The following is a 23,461-nucleotide window of genomic DNA, read 5'->3' on the forward strand; positions in this document are numbered from 1 at the left end:
GTCTCCCACTACCAGGTCCCCAAGGAAGGGCGTGAGTATACTAGCTTAAGTGGCTTTGTAAAGGGATGATATCACAAGGATCGATAGTACTGTACTACTACTATGTGGCTCTGAGGTTTGGGGTGTTGATAACTCTTTCCTTTATTTTCATAAAAATCTCTAAAGCCCTGGCTTTGGCCACAGTCTGATGTCTTTGCCACATACCCCGATGTCTTTGCCACATACCCCGAGGGTCCGGACAAAGTATTGAACTCTTTACATTCTCTCATTCTGTATCATGATTTTGGGACAAGAACCTAAGTCTTCTGGTCAGATCATTGGCGAGCCTATAATAAATCAGCCCTACAAAAAAATCAGGTAAACAACAGATAGCTAGGCTTCTAGGCTCCTCGCTTTCTGCTAAGGCTGATGGGGTGCAGGACCAGAGATTGAGCCGGGAGCCTCGGAGCTTGGACTTCCAGGCTCGAGTTCATTTTAAATGTTAAAAGTGAAACATTTTGATTATTTCAAACTATTTTCTCCCTCGTCTCTGCTGGGGTAGGGAACAAGAGAGGAGGCTGGATGGTTTTGCTTCCTAGTAGCTCCTTCTCCCCTCTCCTTCACAAATAGAAGGGAGACAACAGAGGTCAGTTTAAAGTGAGCTGCACAGGAAGACGAGTTGAGCTTGAAACCCTTTTGCAGTTTTTCAAAGTATCAGGCTAGTAAACCAAACATTTCCTTAAAAACACATCTGGCTTCGTTTTCAAATTTCAAAATGTTATTAATGTTTTGAAAGTTTCAGCCAGTTCTGTTGCTGACACTTAAGATGAAGAGAAAACTCACCTACGCGTTCTTTGTGCAGCAGAGGGCAGCAATAAAAGGGTAGAAATATATTTTAAAAAAATCATTTGCATGTCACTGTCCCAGGCTCGCTGCACCTGTCGCCTCTCTGGTTTGTCTGAGCACACCCTCGGGTACTGGGGCTCACGCTCCCCCCTCTTCTATAGATTGTGTGTGTGTGTGTGTGTGTGTGTGTGTGTGTGTGTGTGTGAATTCTCCACTCTTAGAGCTCTATTTACCGCTTAGGAAACTAACCGCTGCTTAAAATGAAACAAAATCCCACGTACCATTCAATAACCGCGCAGGCTTCGGTTACTGACAAAGTGCTCTAGTTCAAACAGGAATTCATTGGGGCGAGTCCTATCGTCTGCGTTCTGCAGGAGGGCAGACTATTTGTATTATTTATACGATCATAGAGCCTAGACACCCCAAACATGGACCGGGCCCCAACAGTGCTGGGTGCTGCCCCCCTGCGGAACAAAAAGATGGACCCCAGCCCCAAAGAGCGACAGTCTAAGCAGATGATCACAATGCCCCCTCTGGGCTTACCCTCTGTGAATGAGTGCTTGAAGGAGATTTTCTATCCCAGGGAAGTGGACAGAACAGTTGCCCCATGGGCCATCTCTACAGAGTTACGGTTGAGAGCTCCTGTTTTTAGTTCACCGATATAAATATTTATTCTTCACGGGAACTAAATGTGGTACACTATAAGGAAAGCCTGTTAGACAACAGCTTGACGCTACGCTCAATGACAATACTGACATGTTCACTTGCAACAAATAATCATACCCATATATTTTAAAGACAGCAAGTGGCAGGGACTGACAAGTATAATCACAGAAATCTCAACCACCTAAATAAAAGAACTGCCATTCATAACGCTATAATCCAGAAGTAAAAATGCAGATCGGGACCAACAAAAAATTCAAATGTATTGTAATACTTTTTAATTAAATTCCTTTTTTGTAGTATGTAATTTTAAGCTGGCAATATTTTTAATTTAGTGGGTCTTCATAAAAGATAACTGCTGTAATCCCTTAAAAGAATATTTACATTTAGACAAATCGTAAAACCAAACAGTAGTGACTGAATGTAATTAATTTACAGCCACATGCAGCAAACTAAAAATTAATCTTAATCTAACACATTACAGAACAAAGAAATAATAGGTGCAAAACAAAAGCTGTGGTTTTTAAAAAAAAAATGTATTCAAGGTTCAAACAGTTAATACAATATCAGAGAGCACTAAAGAGTGCATTAAAAACATCAATATTATTCAAGAACCAGTCTTCCCATGAGTGTGCGAGGGGCCTGAGGGGAAAGAGGTAATATGTTAAAGAGACCAACTATTTGTTGTTTTTGGTCAAATACAAGTCATTCATTTTATACTATATGCATAGAATATAAAGAGCATTGTCTAGTTTGACACACACGTGCACAAACACACGTAAACTCAAGATTAGTTTTGAAAAAAGCCAGGGAGATTGTATTTTCTAGGTATTTTGTAGTCCTAGTTCAAAAAGGTTTCAGTTTGTCCAAGTGTACTCAGGTGTGACCTCACTTTACATGGAAGTGGTGCGGTACTGTACACTCACACAGTAAGTATTTGATTTGCATTCTCAGTGTTGGACAAACAATGAAGTCTCTGTTTTAACATTTCACAGACTGCCTCAAAGGAAAACCGTGTTTGGGCAGCACACAAACAGCACCCTAGTGGGGGAAGCTCACAATAACTGAGATTATTCTTTGTGGTTGGAAAATGATCAAAACTACTATGCGAGGAATGACAAGAACTTAACTCCCAATGAGAAACGTGTGCTCTACGCTGCACAAGGACTACAGAAAAGCTGGAAAGGGATAAGTGTCCCCAAAGAATCCAGTCTTTAAACGTTGGTTATGTAAGTGTATCTGTCATTGACTTGACACTAACACCATCTTTTCACACCGTCATAGCATTTCCTTTGTTTAGAAAGGACTTTAGCACAGACAACACATCACGCAGGCAGAGGGGCATGTCCAGCCCTGCCTATGGCTTGGGTACAGCAGAAGGTCTGACCGGATGATTACATTTGGCCTTAAAAATCTATGTCCATGGAATTTTGCGACGCAGCTCTCATCTCTGCTAAACTCCTGTGTGGCCCTGCAGAACTTCATCCGAAGTCTCCTAGCTAAATGAAAGCTAACGCTCGAAAAAGGGTCACCCTCGTGATCCTCGCTCAGCTGACTCCTCTATACTCCAGTTCTTGCTCACCCCTGGATTAACTGCCACTGGTGTAACCCAGGGCACAAGCGGGTCAAGTCTGCCAAGAGAAGGGCTGCAGCAGCTCCAGGCTCCTGGAACACTTTCTCCACCAGAGGTACACAGCAGGCCAGCACCGACCCAAGTGTGGGCATGGCTGGAATGGCTGGGCAATATGCCGAGGCATGGCCCTCCAGGAGCACTGAGGAGAGACTCCCAAATGAGAATTAGAACTGCCCTCGCTACGCAGCCAGACCCCTAGGGTTGGGGTCTATGGTGCAAATGCCACCAACCTTTTGCACCAGCAGGAGTGGATCAAACCCCACTAGTGCTGGCAGTGTTGGGTGAACTGACCCACAAGCTCAGTGGGGCAATACTGCTCCAACTCCCTGACACTCCCCCACGGAGGGGGTATGTCTGGGTAACTGGTTGGAACTAACTGAGGGCTTGTCTACACTTACATTTTATAGCGCTCTAACTTGCTGGCTCGGGGGGGTCAAAAATCACACACACACACACACACACACACACACACACACACCCCCGAGCACAGCAAGTCTGAGCGCTTTAAAGCGCTAGTGTGGACAGGCTCAAGTCTTTGGAAGGTGGCGGATGCATTCTGCAGCCCAAAAGGGAGCACATTAAATTCATACAGCCCAACATGGGTGGTGAAGGCTGACCTTTCCTTGGCGGATTCATCTAGTGGTACCGGCCAGTACCCCTTGGTTAAGTCCAAGGTAGAGATGAACTGGGCCCGTCCCAGTTTCTCCAATAGTTCATCTGTGTGTGCCATCGGACAGTTGTCTGGGCGAGTTACAGCATTTAGCTGACGGTAGTCCACGCAAAAACGTATCTCCCCATCTGGTTTGGGAACTAGAACCACTGGAGATGCCCATGCACTGCCAGAGGGGTGGATTACTCCCATCTGTAGCATACCCTGGATCTCCTGCTCTATAGCAGTTTTAGCTTGAGGAGACACCCGGTAAGGTTGGGCTCCAATTGGGTGAGCATTACCTGTGTCAGTGGAGTGGTATGTGGAGGTGGATTACCAGGAGCGCTAGGAGAGCTCTCTCCCCGCGCTCACATGTGACCGCACTCACACTTCAAAGGGCTGCCGTGGGAGCATTCCCGCGGCAGCGCTGTGAAGTTTCTAGGGTAGACGTAGCCTTACTGCTCACAATGTGCACAGGAGTAACAGCAGAACAATGAGTCTCTAGAGCCTCAGGAAGCTGCATGATTTACTGATTTGCGGTCTCCTTCTTCCTAGTTAATCTTTAACACCTCTTAAGTCTGTTATGGAAATGGGCCCACCTCGCCTACAGTGCAATAAAACCAATAAACCTGCCATTCAGTAATGCACGGCAGAGAGTCCAGATCCCAGCAAGGATCCTGAAGCCAGCCACTCTGTTGGCATCACAAAATCCTGCAACTGTTCTATCAGGCCAAGGGAAAACAACCCTTCTGATCTTCTAGCATGAACGACAGCCTGCTTAAAACATTAGCAAAGCAAAACCAGTACCTAGGTCCCACCTAATCAAAGACCTGCTGAAGCAGACACTGTAAATTACAACCATTTGGTAGACTCTACGTAAGCCTGTTTGTTGCGTTCGATATTTTAATCCATATATTATCTTTGAACGAGACTGTAAGCTCCTGGGGCAGGGACCATCTGTGTGTTCTTTGTTCATACAGCGCCTGGCAGAAACGGGTCCATTACCTGGGCCTCTACACGTTACCGCAATACAAATAAATGACAAAAGTAGAGTTCAATGAAACCAGGGTAGGGTGACCAGATGTCCCGATTTTATAGGGACAGTCCCGATATTCAGGGCTTTTTCTTATATGGGCACCTATTACCCACCACACACTGTCCCGATTTTTCATACTTGCTGTCTGGTCACCCTAAACCAGGGCCTAAGCCACATCCCACTGAAGTCAATGGAAAGACTCCTCGAGATTTCAAAGGGCTTTGGATCAGGCCCTAAATAAAAAGCTTGCCCTAGTCCAGGACATTCCTTAAAGTGGAATAATGAAGAAGCCACTATAAACAACCAGGCAACTCCCTGGCTACTTATTTATTTGCTCTCAATGACTCCGATCTAATTTAGTCTATTGACCAGTTAAAAAATTCCCAATCCCACCCCAGCAACGCACAATCGGGCCTGTACGAATCAGGAGCTGTTCGTGCCTCTTATCTCACCCCTGAGATAGAGCCTGCCGTCAGAACTGTTCCGACAGTTCTATTAATAGCATACGCACCAGAACACAACCCGGCTTGCTCTCCAACAGCCACGCTGACTCCACACGGCTAACGAGGGGGAGCCAGTAGTCCCTCTCCTCCCCGCTCTGTGCGGCAGAAGGACAAATGCACGGGAGGAGCAGCTTGGTTTTTAAAGCCATCTTTGTGTTTGTGCGAGCCAGACAGACGGATACACACACATTTCCGAGGTTGAACACGACCACTGAGGGTGTACATTACAGCCAGTCATTAGGCTTGAAAAACACAGATCAGACAGAAAAACAACTAAGTACAGAAAAGCGGCAAAGAGGCAGAAGCATGATGTCTGCTCACCGAACCTGGCGCTGACAATCGCAGACAGCCAAACAGCACCATGCTATGGCGCAGGACAGCTCATGCCGTGCGCTTCTCCACGTATTCATTACAATGCAAGTGCGACGTCTGACGTACTCTTCCACCATCCCGTTACATGCAGAAGAGGGGCAGTCATGATCTTTTTAGGGAAAGGTACTGAAGTAACAGCCCCTGGAGGCTGAATGTCTATTAAGCCACAGAAAAACTTCCCCAAGATTGAGACACTTGGTGGAGGTGATGTGGGGGATTGTCAGTTGCTTCTTTAAAATTCATCTAGCCTTTACTAGTGCCCAGCCGAACGGTCTTCCTCCTCCTCCAGAGCACAGGATGGTTCTCACAGGTCGAACTGCATTCCACGCCTTGGCTGGCTCTGCAATGTGAATAGCAAGCATATTGCAGAACCCACCTGGTGATGCAAGTCTGGACAGACCGTACCATTCACTACCTCGACTTTGTGAGTTTTACAGTCTGGTAGGAATGGATGTGGAAATGGCTGACATGCAAGACCCCTGCTGATTGGAGCCAAGGTGGCCCGTAAGGCTGATTAAACCCACAACAGCCTTCTGTTCCTATTGCGATGCTATGTCATTTCACTTCACAAGCGGCGCAGGCTGCAGCTCTGTGAAATCAGACCCTTAGGGTCTCTCTCTGTTCCTGATACTCGCCAAAAGCCAAATGCTCCTAATCTTTTATGGCATCCTGGGAATTTAAACAAGTGACTGCACTCGCATAGCCATCCAGGGAATTACACTGATGGTCAAGGTTACTGGAGAGCCTGTTCACAAACCCAACACCCTCCTGCTCAGCCGCCAAATGAACAGCATGGCAAAAGAAAAGGAGTGAGTCAGCACACCAAGCGTACCACTGAGCAGCCACACAAAGTGACATAAATAGCACAGATTGCAGGGAATGCCAATTATATGTTTAGATCCTGAAAGCACCTATTGCCACGTACTGTGCAACTGAAGCTAACAGAGCTACACCTGGTCAGAAGCATTAACCCCTAGAGCGTTGGCAGAATATTGCCCTTAATTTGGAAAGCTATTCAATGTATTCTTAACGAAGCAGGTCATATAAAGCGAAGATTCCCTTACAGAGGCCAGAAGGTTCATTCCGGAGCCTTAGTACAGTGTTACTCTAGCAATGCATCTGATTAACAAGGAACTTTCTTGATGAACTCCTGTTGCCAGGTACTTCGAAAGCTTTCCCAAAGTAGAGCTCTTTGGTCTTCCCCCTCTCAGGATTGTTCCCAGCTCAGAGGGAACTTTGATTTGGGAAGCTGAATAAAGTTCCCCTTGGTCACTGGCGTGTTACTCAAACATGAAATAAAAATGGAGACACTTGCACCCTGGTAACACCAATGCTTGATCATGTGAGTTTGCATTCACACATATGCATCAGTTTGACACAAGAGGGAAGCTGAACGCAAACTTTCTTGTATGTTTAAGTGTCAACAGAGCCAGAGAACAAGTCGTCATTTCCCCACTAGCTTTTACATTTTTCAGCTCCTAGTATACAATAGACATGGTCTAGGAAGAGCATGCGCAGAGCTGACGCGCAATCCCAGAGCGATCATCATACATGATACAGATAAAAACTACACTTTAAAGAGCTGAAACACAGCGTCCGCTAGTCAACAGTGGTCTCTGGTTTGGCAGAGCAGCTGTCACTCCTACACTCCTGCCACTGCGATGCCTAGCGCAATCTGACCTGCGAGTACATAACTCACATAACTACACTTACAAAAACTGACCTGCCGGGCAGTCTCTAGGGCCCCCAACAGACTCTTTCCAGGTACATATAAAGGGGACTCCAAGCGACCATCCAAACACGTTTCTTTGAACTTCAGACTTGTCCTGGCTTAAAACCCCAGTGGGGGCCAGCAGTGCCTTTGACAGCTTGGACAATATTGGGCTGGGAAATAACGAGGTGACGGTCCTTTGCCAGTGAAGATAAGCTGCTCCCGTATTGGGCAGTGCGCTCACTGCCCATCTCCTTCATGCATTGCCCGCTTTGTAATGGCCTGAAAAGAAAGGTCATCAAGAGCTCTCTCCCAACCCTGAGGGCTGGCTAGAAGCTACACAGTGGTGATGCACTGAACCCTATGGAAGGATTCAAAGACCCTGGCTGTGGGGGACACCTCCATAGATAAACAGGTATGCCAGATGCCAATATTTCAAATGCCCCATTGGGCAAAGCACCAAGTCTCTCGTTGATGGTCCCTCAGTGCATTTTCAGTTCCATTTCAGAAAGATGGAAAACCTTTGGGACAGGTCACAACCATGGGGCTAAGTGAGTAAATTCACCGCTAGAAAGGAAGAGAAGACGGAGCCGCGCGTGTGTGTACTAGGTCTTGATCTGCTCACCCGCCTTTCCAAATGGCTGATGCAAGGATCATGGGAGTGAAGTAGTGAATTGTACACAGTCACAGAAAGAGGGAACCAATGCTCCTTGCGCCTCCTTTGTTTTAAAAAAATCATATTTGTTTATGTATAAGATGTGTGAGAAGTGGTTCTCTTTTCGTACATTAAAGCAACTATTAACAAATTTAGCTCAATATCACCTCCTCCCGCCCCATATGCTGCTATTAGCTTAGTCAAATAGCAGAACAATAGTTTTCTCACTGCATATTTCAACTCCTACCCTAAGCTAGAATATTGTTGCCACTCTGCTGAGCAGAGGTTGGTGTTTTGCAGGAGCGTTTCCCATCGGAGGAAAAGTCACTGATGGGGAGGAGGTTTTTTTAAGTGTAACTTGTTTTATTTTCACCCCTCTTCTCAAAGAGAGGTAGTCACAAACAGCAAGCAGGCAAGTCCCTCTTCTCAGAAATCTCAGCCCCAGCACCAATGGCGAGTCCTCAGGAACCCGCTCTGCCTCAAGAATGGGCACTCATTAGAGGGATTAAAGCAAAGAGCAAAAATTCTCCATGTTTGCAACAGCTCTCCCAAAAAGAAACAGCATCACAAAACACACAGCATTTATTCAAAGACTGTACCCTGCCTACACGAGAAAAGAGATGAATGACTAAGTAGCAGAGTCACCTGATAATCTCACTACAGTATGTACAGCCGTAAAAAAATCACTACCTTGTCAACCCCCAATTCCTATTCCAGCTCCACTGTGGCCATTTAACCTCAACAGAAAACGTTGGATTTTTGTGACTATATATTATTCTAGAGAATCAGCAAGGCTATAGCCGGTATTACAATACTCAAAACAGGTGCTGGAAACTCACCTTACTCCAGAACAGTAAGAGCTTCCTTCAATGAGTCAGATCTTTGAGCGTTAATTTCTCCCCGACTCAGAACCCTCCACCACCTTTCCGTTTGGATGTGGAGGCTCAAGAGACCTCAGCATAGAGGATTAAAGCATCATTGTGGCCCATCCCCGACCCTGTGAGCAGTGAGACGGAGGCAGTTAGCCTGTCTGAAGCAGAATACTGCCACTGGCTCTGGGTGGACACCAAGCCTGGAGCACTGGAAATGGATGTACAGGCATGACTGTCTGGATACAACGTTTTAGTGAACAGTGAGTTTTGAGGTGGGCTAATTTAATAGTGCAAGGGGGTGAATTTAAGACCAACTATGCAGGTTACTCATGTGTGTATCAACAGGCTTGACTCAAATAAACACATTTATTCACTGTAACAACTATTGAAAAGTTGTTTTAATACAATGTATTAGGGAAGGCATGAGCTTTTCCGCTTGCCATGCACATCTAAGTAGCTAGCTTTATGGAGCCATCCGAAGGGTATCTTAAGGAACGCTATTTCTCAGCAGTTCTAGTGCTGCAACATGTTATTCACCTCAAGCATCTGAGATGATTAGTGTACCAGAGACTGGACCCATCGTGGAGTTTCTTTGCAAGATCTACGCTGGAATACTGACAAGTCAGATATTGTTTCTTATACTGATGGAAGGAAAAATCTCAAAATGACTTAATTTTTTCTTTAAAAAGCCCTCAAACATGGACAAAGCTCAGGGCACTGAGCCCTCCTCACTCTGGGCATGAGCGCTGGTGTGGACCAGACCAATGGTGCAACAATGGTGTGGACCAGACCCAGGATTCCTACCTGCCAAGGCTGGGATTGTGACTTTGTTCCACTCCCAGGGCTGATCGTATTCATCTGCGGGCCTGTCGTCATCCTGTGGCAGCTTGCTCTCTCGCAAGCGCTGGCTCACCAAGCTGTCAGTGTCTGACTCCACACCATTGCCTTCTGGTTCATAGGGCGTGTCATAGAGCTGAATGCCTTTCTGCTGGGACTTCACGCTTTCTTGCCTTTGAAATTCTGTAGCAAAGAGAGAAAATAATTGTGTTAGGCTGACCACTGACTATACCTATATATTGAACAACTGTATAGCATTAAACACAGGTGAAAACGTGGCTGCAGACAGCAAGCTGTTTAAAAGCTTCCAAATTTATTTCTCTATTAGGTAACTGACATGAAACAGACTCAGGTCTCTGTCAATAATATTTTGCAGGAACTAAAGATAGCCACAATGTGAATGATTTCTCCTATTGCCCAGATGATGATAAAAATACTGGAGGGGAGAGAAGTGGCGACTAGATCACAGTAACCGTGCAGCACTTTGATGAGTAGCACTTCAAATGGATCTGGTTGTATCAGCACATTTGAGCTCGCCATTATTCCCCATGTCATTTTGATACATGGCAGCACCCATAAGCAGTCACAGAAACAGAGAGAGGTCTTCATGATCACAGAAAGATGTACACAGAGGCATTTGGGAGGCTACGTCGGATGGATGCTAATGTGTCTGTTTTATTCGTTGGATCACTACCAAAAAAAGAAATATGCCGATACTACACAGAAAAATAGTCATGCTGATATAAATAGTGGGCCTGGGTCTCTACTGCGCCAGTCCAGTTTCAGCAGGGTATAATCCAGGCGTTAACACCGCAATGGACCTGGAGTAACAGTGGTGAATCACACCCCTAATGTTATAATACCTCGCTCCCACCTTGCACTTTCCATCAGTAGGTCTCCAAGCACTCTACAAAGGAGATCATGTATCATTAACTCCATTTTACAGCTGGGGAAATGGAAGGCCAGGAAAGGAAAGTGTCTTGTCCTGGGCCCCTTCGCAGCAGCAGAGCCAGGGTCAGAACCCAGTCCAGGTTCTCTCCGTTGGGCCACACTGCCAAGATACGGCCTACAAGTTACAGACATTACTACTTAGCAGCAGCATTACAATAGTATTTCTTTAAAGGAGGAAACATCAATTGAAGGACTCAAATAGCAGATGACAGAACGAGGAGTAATGGTCTCAAGTTGCAGTGGGGGAGGTTTAGATTGGATATTAGGAAAAACTTTTTCACTAAGAGGGTGGTGAAACACTGGAATGCGTTACCTAGGGAGGTGGTAGAATCTCCTTCCTTAGAGGTTTTTAAGGTCAGGCTTGACAAAGCCCTGGCTGTGATGATTTAACTGGAAATTGGTCCTGCTTCGAGCAGGGGGTTGGACTAGATGACCTTCTGGGGTCCCTTCCAACCCTGATATTCTATGATTCTATGAAATACACAAGGCCCATCCCTGCCTATTACTCTACAGAACATTCCCAGACGAAATTGATGGCTGCTGTTTTCCATCAGTGCCGCCATTATAGTCAAGAGATGAAATCCGGGACAGACCAGGATGGCTACACTATTTCCGCTCTCTGAGGAAAAAGCATATCAACCCCATGCAGCAGTGGTTCAAAGGGAGAGCTTTGAAGGCTCCAATGGGAATTTGGCACCTTACTCCCCTGGAAAGCCAATGAGAGTTGGACACATGACACCCATTTCTGCCTGTCAATGTCTCTCCCGAAGTCCTTCTGTGAGATTCATTTTAGAGGGAAAAAAACCTCTCCAGAGAAGTCTGACTAGGGCAAACAGCGCTGTCAATTACAGTGCATGGCTTACAGCAGAAAGCAGCGCGGGCGGAGGGACGTGCTGGCTGCCCTTCCCGCAGCCCCCTCTGGCCTGGGGGAGCCGCAATCGGCCGCACCTGCGGACATGGCAGGTAAACAAACCGGCCCAGCCCGCCAGGGGCTTTCCCTGCACAAGCGGCGCAGAACCCACTGGCTCGGCTTCTTGCAAAGGGCACCCTTGGGCCACCTGAGCATTCTCAGTATGGGCTGTGGGAGCATGCAGTGTGCCTCAGATCTTCCAAATGTAAGATAACTGACAGTCTTTACATTTGGCTTTTCCTGTAGTACACGGACAACAGTCAGCTCTACTGCAGTGAAAAGAAAGGGCACATTGGGAAACAGTTTTTGGAAATGGAAAGACCAATCTCACACTGAAATCCTCTCCTGCCTGAGTACAAAGACGGCTCGTAGGGGAAGTATTCTGATCTGGGTATTTTATTGCACATACCCTTTAAAATGTCCATATGGCCACCAACACATCTGGCTCCCAGCTTGCCAAGGCTCTGATCTAAAGCTATGTGTACTGCAGGGAGAGCAGGGTCCTGCACCGAGGCAAGGAGGGGTCTCCTCTGCCCTGCCTGGGATTCAAGAGTTTAACTGCAGCTTTGGAACCCATCTCTGCTGGGCCAGACATCATTGAAAAAGGGAAAGGTCAGTCTGGAGGCCCCAAGAAGCTCTGCAGAGCCAGCTCCTGTACAGCAGCAGTAGCCATCAGGTTCAAAGCCGGACATTCACTTTCCTACTAGACCAGACAGACCTCAAGTACTTGGTAAAGGCCACAATACCCTGAGCAGGAATCACAACGAGCAAACACGGCAACAAACAGAAGAGCCCTGTAGAGTTACTCATTTGGAAAAGGTTACTCTGGCCTCTCCAAGAGAGCCTAACAGTGAGAGGAATTAACTGCTGAAACAATTTACCCAAGGTGATGGTAAATTTCTCCATGACTGGCAAGTTGTAAATCGAGGTGGGATGTTTTTCTAAGAGCTCTGTGCTGGGAACGATTGTGGGGCAGGTCTCTGGCCTGTGCTATACAGGAGGTCAGGCTAACTCAGGGGCTCTTAACCTTTTACTTTGAGGGCCCCCCCCCGCAACACGCTACAACTCCTCCACGGCCCACCCGTGCCACAACAACTGGTTTTCTGCATATAAAAGCCAGGGCCGGCATTAGGGGGTAGCAAGCAGGGCATTTGCCTTGTGCCCCATACCACAGGGGTCTCCACAAAGCTAAGTCACTTAGGCTTCGACTTCAGTCCCAGGTGGCAGGGTTCGGAGCCCCGGGCTTCAGCCCAACACAGCGGGACTTCAGCTTTCTGCCCTGGGCCCCAGTGAGTCCAACACTGGCCCTGCTTGGCAGACCCGCGAAACCTGCTTGTGGCCTCCCAGGGGCCCCGGACCCCTGGTTGAGAACCACTGAACTAGCTGATCACAATGGTGCCTTCTGGCCTTGGAATCTAGGGACATGCAAAACACAATCATGAACCCACATTAATCACAATCCGGCGTCACAGAATTCCATTTTTATTTATTATCTGTAAAAATCTACATATAATGGATGCTTATTTCAAAGCATTTTTCTCAGTTGCAGAACAACACAGGGGCAGGGCTGGTCAGACAATTATTTAATGACAGGGGATGCTGAGATTCAAAAAGTTAAAGCTTTCTAATTGTAAAACACAAGTTATTAACATTGGCTCAAAATAGAGAGCATAAATATCCTTACATCAAACTCCCAAACAGCAGTTTTCTGACTTTGCCTATCTGTAAATTATAATGGTTATTCATGGCAGTGTGTGCGCGCGTGCGCGTGTGCGGTGAAATCAATGCTTATCAACATTAACTGATAAAAATTTACTCCTCCAAGGCCCCGTCATAATTTTGGACTTCGCTACTGAAAAGTGATTATTTTTAATAGATCAACAAAGACTTGCAAATATCACCACCCCAACTGCATAATCCAACTTTCCAACATACAAAAAGAAAACTGATTAAAAGTTTATTGTTAAAAACAATACTTCAAAATAAATCATCAGAACTAGTTATGGAAGAACAACTTCACTGCTGGGCAGAAGCATTTCCAATGTTCACTCATACAGTCAAGATGCAAATAAGCGTGAAGGAAATCATACTGAAACCCAGTGATGCATCTAAACTACACAGTTCCAGATAATGCACAGCCGTGGATTTCAGACTACACTCCCACCTTTGTAACAGTAACAAAGCCGAGAAAACAGTTATCTGACTAGTTCTTCTACAGCATCTTAAGTGTATGAGAAAAGTGTCGTTCCACATCATTAGCACTTTTACATAGTGAAATACAGTGACTCTTCAGTGCCTATATTGAAAGTGTGTCTTCGTAAAAGACTTTTGCTCAAGGGCAGAATTCTACATTAAGAAAACTCTCCCTGTCAAAGATCACATAGGCTGCACTCAGCTATACACTATTAATACACTCCTGACCCTTGCTGGATCAGAACCACAAGCGTCTCACCCCCTTTAAAATCACAGCCATATTTAGCGTCTCTGGCAGTTTACTAAAATGTGAAATGTGTTTTGTATTCAAAGACTACAAAGGACAATCTTCCTAAAACCAAGAGTCCAGAGAGAACAATGATCTGTACCTGCATTTGTGCTGCAGACACCATTAACCCCATAGGAACCCATGAAAGGCAGTAGCCAGCAGTCATACGTTTTAAGTCAAAAGTTATTTTTACAAAGCACCAGCAAATTCATAGAAAAATGACCTTATTAAAGGATTTGGCAGGTTGCTATTTCATGCCTTCTACTCAGAGAACACGAGTATTAAACAGACATGTGTCTGAACCCTGACGCAGAAAGGTTTTCCACTTGAAGCCAGGCACTAATGCAAGCAGAGAAATATTAAGATCCCTTTAATTTGTTTGAATTTCAGTCTTCATTAACATGTCAAATGACTATTTACACAAGAATGTGATTTGTCTCAAAGTTAAATCACACGCACTTTCCCCGTCAGCAGCAAGCTGAACGGAGAAGCTGCTGCAAAAGCAGTGACAGTGTGATGCACGCTGACAGCGCAGCCAGGACTGGAATACTTAAGTATTCGCTATTTGTAGGAGGCAGAACATTTGTGCTGGGGCACTTTTTATGGATTTTCATGGAAGCTGCAATCACTACAGCTCTAAGCACTAAAATAATTCTTGGAATGACCAAGGAATCTGAAAGTGTGTTAATTCGCTTTTTCGAAGTCTGGCTTTGCGGATTACAAGGCCACGGATCTTTTCATTCAAATAGAAGCAAGAGCAATCAAGAATGCATTGAACAAAAGGCTGTTAAATCTTTATATAGATTATTTTCTGCTTTCTTTGAAGAACAAATTTTAATGCCCTGATTTTCTCATTTATTAATTTTACCCTTTGATCTCAATACTGAAGTGCACTTTTCTATAATTATGCTTATTAAGCTAATAAAATTCAACAGCAGTATAGGGAATTGAAGTTTCAATGGAAGAAACTTACTGTCACTTTTGTTGCTAGCAGGTTGAAAGTCACCACAATGGGAAGAATAAACTTACCTGCAATTCTTATTCTCTGCAGTTAGTGGTTCTAGCAGAGCCATGCTCCAGGTTTTCAGGCTCCTGTGTGAAATTCAGAGGCTGACTAGCAAGCTAAAAGAATTCAGAACTTTCAGGAGTGTCAGATTATGTGACCTACAGGCTGAGCAAAAATGGTTATGGCTTCCAACTGCCAAACTCCTCTTTGACAAAGAAACATACATACAATATAGAGAGCTACGACTATCAACAGGAAGCAGATAACTGCTGTAGCAGATACACTAGCACTAAAGTTGCTCTTAAACTTTTCAGTAGCCTAAATTACTAAACAACTTAAGTATTTGCAGCATTCCCATGGTACCCTCTTACTTGAGGGAATACTTTTGGAGTTAAATAGGGAAGCAGCAAAAACCCTGCAAACAGAGAAGTAACATTATCTAAAGAAAACTGGAAAGTGTTCTTTGTTTTGGAGACCGGCACTGTGCCTTCCGAGAACAAGACTGATTGACTAACATTTTCTCCTCCTCCAAAGTAAATGGAGTAGATAACAAAGCTATTTTTCCGGAACCTATACAGCTCCTTACTCACGCTGAAAATAAGACATCAGGAAACTGAAAGTGAGCAGATCAAGAAAATGTAGCCCCGTCCCTAACCCTAAACACATTCGTTTCCGGTTGGGGGAGAAGGGAAGTTGTTTCCTCTATCCATGAGCCAAATATTTCCATAATGTAACTACTAAATAGTTATAGCTCAATCTAGCCTGATACACTGCTGCAAAACATTAATTAAAACCCTTGGAAATATTCCAAGTTTACGTCTGATTGAAACAAGTCCAGGAAACTTTTCTTTTTATATTTCTAACACAATGAAATACAGATTAAGGCACAATTCAGTATTTTATGTAAATATTTGTACTAGGCACAGTATTTAAGGTACCCTGAAGTCAAGGAAATGCTTATCAGCATTTAATTGGCAAAAGAAGAACAGCTGTCTCCAAGTACCAGCATCTGCACTGAGTGGTACTATGCAATAAACATCCTGTCGTATCTTTAATGAATCTTGATGCCTTAAAAATATCACATCTGGACTACGGTTGCAGCAAAGGATGGACCTGCCAGGACTGCGAACTGTCTGATCCGTGTTGCACACTGTGCCACATTTAGACTGAAGCTGTGTCTCCATGCACAACGTGTTGGTGTCCTGATGATACGACACCTATGCCACAAAGGCCTATTATACTGGTGCTTCAATGTTATTCCCATTGGTCACAACAGACATTGACAGCATTCTGACATCACCCTGAAGGCCCCAAAGTGAAACTGATGTTATAGTCAGTCTGGCAGGTCCAGTACTGTGATTTGTGTTTCATAGGGAACACACTTACCCATAGGGGTGGGGAGGGGGAAGGGAATGTACGCATACCCAATTGGGGGGGTGGGGAGAAGAGGGGAGGGGGAAACAAAACAACAACAACAAGTAGTGGTTAGGTGTCTTGCCACCTTTGGCACAGCTGACTAATGGGGAACATACAAAACCCACCAAGCATTTCTGCTACCAAACAGCATGAGCAGCCAGTCCGCCAGCCCCACAGTGAGATACAGTCACAACAGCACCGTCAACCAAAGAGCTGCATCAAAGACCAAATTTGGAACTCTGAACCGCCGAGGCAGCTGCTCTCTTCTGGGCCCATGCAAATCCTACAATCCCGAGCGAAGCGTGGAAGAGCTGGGGACAAAAAGGCATTCTCAGCCAAGAGGATCCCAGACTAAAACAAGCTTCCAGAGGAGATAAAAGGCAGACTCTGGCTGCCCCTAGGAAACACTGCAGATCTTTCCTCTTCGCAAAGGCCTTTCCAAACTAGGAAAAGCACAGAGTTACACGGGCTCTCCTTCTGCCCAAAAAGCCCAGCCAACCTAGCCTTCAGAATAAGTCAACCCCAAAAGCTCAACACAATCAAATACAATTTAAAGAAAACCGCACACACCCTATTCCAAGTAGAGATTTAATGCAAAAAGGGAGAAGTGCCAGACACTCCATGGAGTCCACTAGGGACTTCGCTATTGCTCCTGATTTTACACAGAAGGGGCTTAGATACTGTGGTGATGGGCAGCAGCAGCAAACCCCTTGGCCGGTTATAAACATTCTCCAGCTCAGACAGGGCTACTCAGATACCTACTGGGCTACCCCAAAGGCTGCGCTCTCCCCCGTCCCTGCCTCCCGTGTGCTTACATTACAGCCTTTCAGCCAGCTCAGGACAGGAGTAAGCCTGCTGGTGCTGTGCCCGTTAGCTAAAGGCTTTGCATAGCTCTTTTCCAGTTTGGGTGAAAAGAGGCCAGGGCCCAGAGGTGGAACCCTCCCTCCGATCTTACTTACACTGCCCAGCAGGCTCGCAGGCCCTGCCAGAGGGAGTGGGGGGAACATCTAATATATTTAAGCAGACACTTGGTCGTGCCATCTAAGGAGGCTACAAACTAATGTACTGGTTTGAGATGCTTCTATTTCCTCAAGAAAATGCTTTCACTGGAGCACAGTACCACATTGGCGAGTGCTCCGCAATGTTAGCTGGTCAGCCAAGTGCTCCTCAGTGAAAGCTTCAACACACATATTCCATGACACTAAATGTTTATTTAAGAGAGAGGCTAATTGCTCCATCAAAGCTGTTAGGGTTTGTGAGGTAAAACTCTTCCCCCTCTCCGTGTATTTATTTTGCAACGATCATTACAAGAAAAGAAGATAAGACACTTCAGGCAAAAGCTGTATTATATCCAACAGCAAGCAAAGGGGCAGTCTTTACAAGGGGTGTGGCAAGGCATGGGGGCTGCAGAGCCTACTGGGCTCTATTCTACCTTCAGTGCCCGTGCATCACATCAACAACAGTAGAGGGCCCATGCACAGTGCAGGAGGAAAGACACCAGAGCGTTTCGCTTCAAATGCCAAACGTTGGAAAGTGCAACACGGCGAATTCAAATATATTTAAACAATCACCAAACCACAAGTGCAAGTGGCTAGACTTCAGGCTAAAGAATGCTCTGGAACTTTGCATCCAGAATTCTCCCCAGGGCCAAGATTTCCATGGGGAAAAGGCGGGGGGGGGGGTGACGGCAGACGGCAGACTGCCAAAGAGCCAGTGATGCCTCCCTGACGGTCTGGGTCAATCTATACCAGGCCTGACAGCTGACTCCAGGGGAGTGCTGGAGTGTGCCAGGCTCCAGCCATGGCACATTTCTAAACTGGAGGTGCTGGTGGTGGGGTGGGGAATGTCTGCTGTGGCAGTTTAAACCTGCCAGGGACCCCTACATACACGGGACAATGATGCTTCTCACTCCCTTTGCACTGTAGGTGCCCCAGAGTTTGTCTGTGTATTTCCAGAGCTGTTGGAGCTGTGTTGGTCCCAGGATATTAGAGGGACAAAGTGGGTGAGGGAATGCCTTATATTGGACCAACTTCTGCTGGTGAAAGAGAGAAGCTTTCAGGCCACACACACAGCTCTTCTTCAGCTCCTACACGTCCAGGCTTCTGCCACAGCCTCAGCGTTAAGTATGTTTGTAATCTGTGTAAAAAAGTAATCAATCATGTGGCTAGCTCTAGTCCTGCTACCCCACGTTGCTATAATGTGTTTTTCAACATTTTATATGCTGAGACTCCCCAACATCCCTGATGGAAATGCCTGCCTAAGACACTGCTTTATCAATCAGACAGCACACAGTCACTTTTGCATGCATCACTGAGAAATTAGAGATAGAGGGTAATGAAACACAGATACATTAACCAGCAGACTAATCAGCTGTGGCATGACAAATCTGCTCTGACTCAACAGTTGTGTCAGATTCTAAAGTGTACTGACCCAAATAGATCAGCTGTAAGTAAGACAAATAGACCCATTCATTTCCTGCCACAGATTCCCACATTAGTGCATAGTTTAAAGCCCAACCTTATCTGTTCTATTGCAATTATTCAGCTGGTTTCCCAAAAACCCTGGTTAGCCAGCTTTTGTTCAACTAGATCAGACAGTGCAGATAACACATTGGAAATGAAACTGCTACAAAGTACAAGTTCCTGAACAGCTAACCTCGGAAATAATTTCCTAAATAACGCAGGGCTGACTGCTATTTATGGCTTTACTGCTACTAATAAACAAGAGAAACAAAAGCTCTAGATGAGTATGAAAAATGCACATCAAGAATTACATTACGAGGATAAAATCTAATACTGCTTTATAAATATTAGTTGTCCCCATGAATGGCAATGAACTACCATGTAAGTGACAGGTTCATGGCCTTAGCATTTTGTGAGGTGGCTGGAGTGAAGCAGTTAGTTTAAACTAACCACACCCTGTTTACTGAGCTGCTTGCTGAAAATACTTTGCAATGATTTTATGGTTCTTTCACGTGAAGACTGCTACCAGTGCCTCTTAAGCGAGAGCGAAGGGCTGGATCCAGCGAAGTACTTATACATGTGCCTAACTTTAAGCACCTGAATAGACCTCACGAGGGGACTGCAACGGAAGTATTCGCCATACGCCTGACTAAAAGCACTCTGCTGGATCAGTCCCACAGAGAGCAGCGATTAGAAATCAGGAAGTCTTGTCTCCCAGTTCCGAGTTCAGAGTACACCACTCCTCTTAGACTGTAGACCTATATGAAGAACGAAGAGAAAGGAAGGCGGTCCTGGGGAGAACTGAAGGCCACTTACCAAAACACTATCCTTTACAGAATTTCCTCCCAGGAGAGCTGGATCGAGCTTTTTAGCCTCCTGGGTATTTATTAGTAGAAAGAGGGAAATCTGCCTGTACCTGCTGCATAATATGTAAAATCTTATCCATCTGAGACTGAATACCAATGTAATACTGTCCTCACCAGTTACACATGAATATTTAAGTACCTCTAGCTGCAGGATTCTTGGCATCAAAGACAAAGAAGACAGCTTTATCATCCAAAAGTTAGACGTATTTCTGTGAGCAAATTTTCAAAACAGACAGATGAACTATACATAAAGATGTTTACTATTGGAAGTCTCTGAATGATTAAGGGTGAATTAAATAGGCAATGAGTGACCAATAATAAACTGCGATAGATATGAACTTGTGCTCTAGCCATCTGGATCCACCGTCCCGTCAATAAACCCCATGTTAAAATCATGTTCCTGAACAAGGGGAGTCCCATGGCCTTCTGGAAAGCACTTGTTGGGGAAGGGGCTCATCTTCAGTAGGACATGCAGAAGTGTGCAGCTGATGCATCCATTGTGACAGTGCAGCTTTTGAAATGTGCATTCACATTTCAAATGAATAAGCCCCAGAAGAAGAGTCTAAACAGCAGCAGACACTGGACAAGATGTTGCTCCACTAAAGCAACATAGTGACAAAGAACAGTGCGGCCTCTGCCTCTACTTCGATTTTGTGTTGGTCCGTCTCAACTCTCTTGAGCCCCACCTACCAGAGACAAGTCTCCCAACGGCAGCTGGGATCATGATCCTGTTTCAGAAAGGTGGTTGCTCAGATAATTGAGGACGCCCACTTACAGACAAGGGGTCAATCCAGTTCTCACTGAAAGACTCAATGGGGGACAGCGGGAGCTGGATCAGGCCCGGGAAGAGGGGTTCTTTGCTCCTGTGGACTCAGGCCTTGTCTACCTGGGGAATCTGCCCAGACTCAGCAGCCAATGACAAGCCACTGATAAAGCTGCACTGGCATGGACAAAGAAAGCCAAGATTTACACCCCTGTTTGTAACCAGATTCTGGCACCCTGGTGCAAGTCACAGCATTTCTTGTATATGCTTGAGATTTGGCAACTTCCGTGACCAGCCATCAACTCCTGGAACTGGTGCAGTTTCCCACTCCTGAGAGCAGAGACTGTTGCTGTTTTTTGTACACTTCCATGCACATTCATGAAACTTACGCCCAACCCGGACTAGATTTAAACCAGTAACTTAGAGGTGAAACTTTCTGTGTCACATCACTCGTCACTTGAGCCTTACAGCCCAACCTCACATATAAAAACCTATTTCTAACCGCATATATAAAAGCTTGCTTCACTGGTGTGCTGCGGCCATCTGCTCAGTGGATGGACAGACGGACGCATTTCCAAAATACAGACTGCAATGGAGAGCTCTAACCAATAGGTAGCTTTTAATCTAAGCAAAGCAAATTGCTTTCCAATCCATGCAGAATGCCTAGGACTGGAGGGAAAGACACATGGGAATGCAGCCCCTCTTCCTTCTTATTAGTGAGTCTTATTCCGAAAGAGAAAGCACTGGGAAGCATAACGAAGTTCTGAAGGGATGATCGGTGGATGCTTCAGGATTTAACAGGAAGCCCAACTAAAAATAAACCACCAAACCAACCTACAACACTCTACCAAAGCATACCCAGACCCCAACAGTGTCTTTACAGCCCCCCAAAGAGGGAGGAAAAGCCAGAGGCTTCATGTGACTTTGTTACTGCTATTGATTTTTCATGGAAGGCACTCAGATACTGTGATGATGGTAAGCATCATAAAACCCTATGAGATAAGAACATAAGAATGACCACAGTGGGTCAGACAATTGATCCATCTAGCCCAGTAACCAGTCTTCCGACAGTGGCCAATGCCAGGCGTTTCAAAGGGAACAGAACAGGGCAATTATCAAGTGACCAATCCCATCATCCAGTCCCAGCATCTGGCAGTCTGAAGCTCAGGCACATCCAGAGCATGGAGTTGTGTCCCTGACCATTTTGGCTAATACTCATTGATGGACCTATCCTCCAGGAACTTCTCTCATTCTTTTCTGAACCCAGCTATCCTTTTGACTTTCAGAACATCCCCTAGCAACAAGTTCCACAGATTGACTGTGTGATGTGTGAAGAAATACTTCCTTTTGTTTGTTTTAAACCTTCAGCCTATTAATGTCATTGGGTGACCCCGTAGTTCTTGTGTGATATGAAGGGGGTAAATAACACTTCCCTCTTCACTTTCTCCACACCAGGCATGTCCCCCCTTCGTCGTCTCTTTTCCAAGCTGAACAGTCCTGATGTGCATTATTTGGTATTTATCAATATTGAATTTCATCTGCCATTTTGTTGCCCAGTCCCCGTTTTGTGAGATGCCTTTGAAACTCAAGTATCTTGAGTAATTTTGTCATATCTGCAAACTTGGCCACCTCAGAGTCTACTCCTTTCCCCAGATCATGTATGACTATGTTGAACAGCACTGGGCCCAATACAAACCCCTAGGGAAACCTGCTATTTACCTTCTCTCCACTGTAAAAGCTGACCATTTATTCCTACCCCTTGGTTCCTATCTTTTAACCAGTTACTGATCCATGAGAGGACCTTCCTTCTTACTCCAGGACAGCTTACTTTGCTTAAGAGCCTTCAGTGAGGACCCTGTCAAAGACTTCCTGAAGGTCCAAGTACACTTTACCCACTGGATCATTGTTATACATGTTTGTTGATTCCCTCAAATAATTTAACAGATTAGTAAGGCATGATTTCCCTTTACAAAAGCCACATTGACTCTTCTCCAACAAATCATGTTCATCTGTGTTTCCCGCACCTCGGTCTGGGACAGTTCCTCAGATTGGTCATCTAAAAAGAATGGCTCAGGTTTGGGAATCTCCCTCACATCCCTGCAGTGTAGACTGATGCAAAGAATTAGTTTAGCTTTTTCGCAATGGTTTTGTCTTCCTTGAGTGCTCCTTTAGCACTTCAATCGTCCAGTGGCCCCACTGGTTGATTAGCAGGCTTCCTGCTTCTGATGCACTTAAAATAATTTTTCTATTAATTTTTGAGTCTTTGGCTAGTAGTTCTTCAAATTATTTTTGGCCTAATTATAGTTTTACATTTGACTTGCCAGAATGTATGTTCCTTTCTTTTTTCCTCACTAAGGGTTGACTTCCAATTTTTAAAGAATGCCTTTGTCTCCTTCTGCCTCTTTTACTCTGTTGGTTAGCCATGGAGGAATTTTTTTGGTCCTTTTTTTTTTTTTATTTCGGGGTATACATATAGTTTGATCCTCTATTATGATGGTTTTAAAAAGTTTCCATGCAGTTGGCAGGCATTTCGTTTGTAACTGTTCCTTTTAATTTCTGTTTAACTAGCCTTCTCATTTTTGTATAGTTCCTCTTTCTGAAGTTAAATGCTACTGTGGTGGGCATCTTCAGTATTTCCCACCCCCCTCATCTCCAGGATGTTAAACTTAATTATATTATGGTTGCTATTACTGAGTGGTTCAGCTATATTCACCTCTTGGACCAGACCCTGTGCTCCGCTGAGAATTAAATCAAGAATTGCCTCCCCTTGTGGGTTCCAGGACTAGCTGCTCCAAGAAGCAGTCATTAATGGTGTCTAGATTACTTGGGGGAAGCTGAAAGCACTGAGG

At 45.2% G+C, this 23,461-nt stretch overlaps 1 protein-coding gene across 1 annotated transcript in view; it reads right to left on the reverse strand.

Moving 5' to 3' along the window:
• Window positions 1–23,461, reverse strand: part of SHB (SH2 domain containing adaptor protein B) — a 146,569-nt gene that overhangs the window by 47,464 nt on the left and 75,644 nt on the right. Inside the window, exon 3 of the mRNA XM_048850381.2 lies at window positions 9,724–9,939. Coding sequence (XP_048706338.1) covers window positions 9,724–9,939 — 216 coding nt within the window. The remainder of the gene's footprint in view (window positions 1–9,723; window positions 9,940–23,461) is intronic.

The sequence above is a fragment of the Caretta caretta genome, chromosome 5 (assembly GCF_965140235.1).
Source record: "Caretta caretta isolate rCarCar2 chromosome 5, rCarCar1.hap1, whole genome shotgun sequence".
Taxonomy (NCBI): Eukaryota; Metazoa; Chordata; order Testudines; family Cheloniidae; genus Caretta; species Caretta caretta.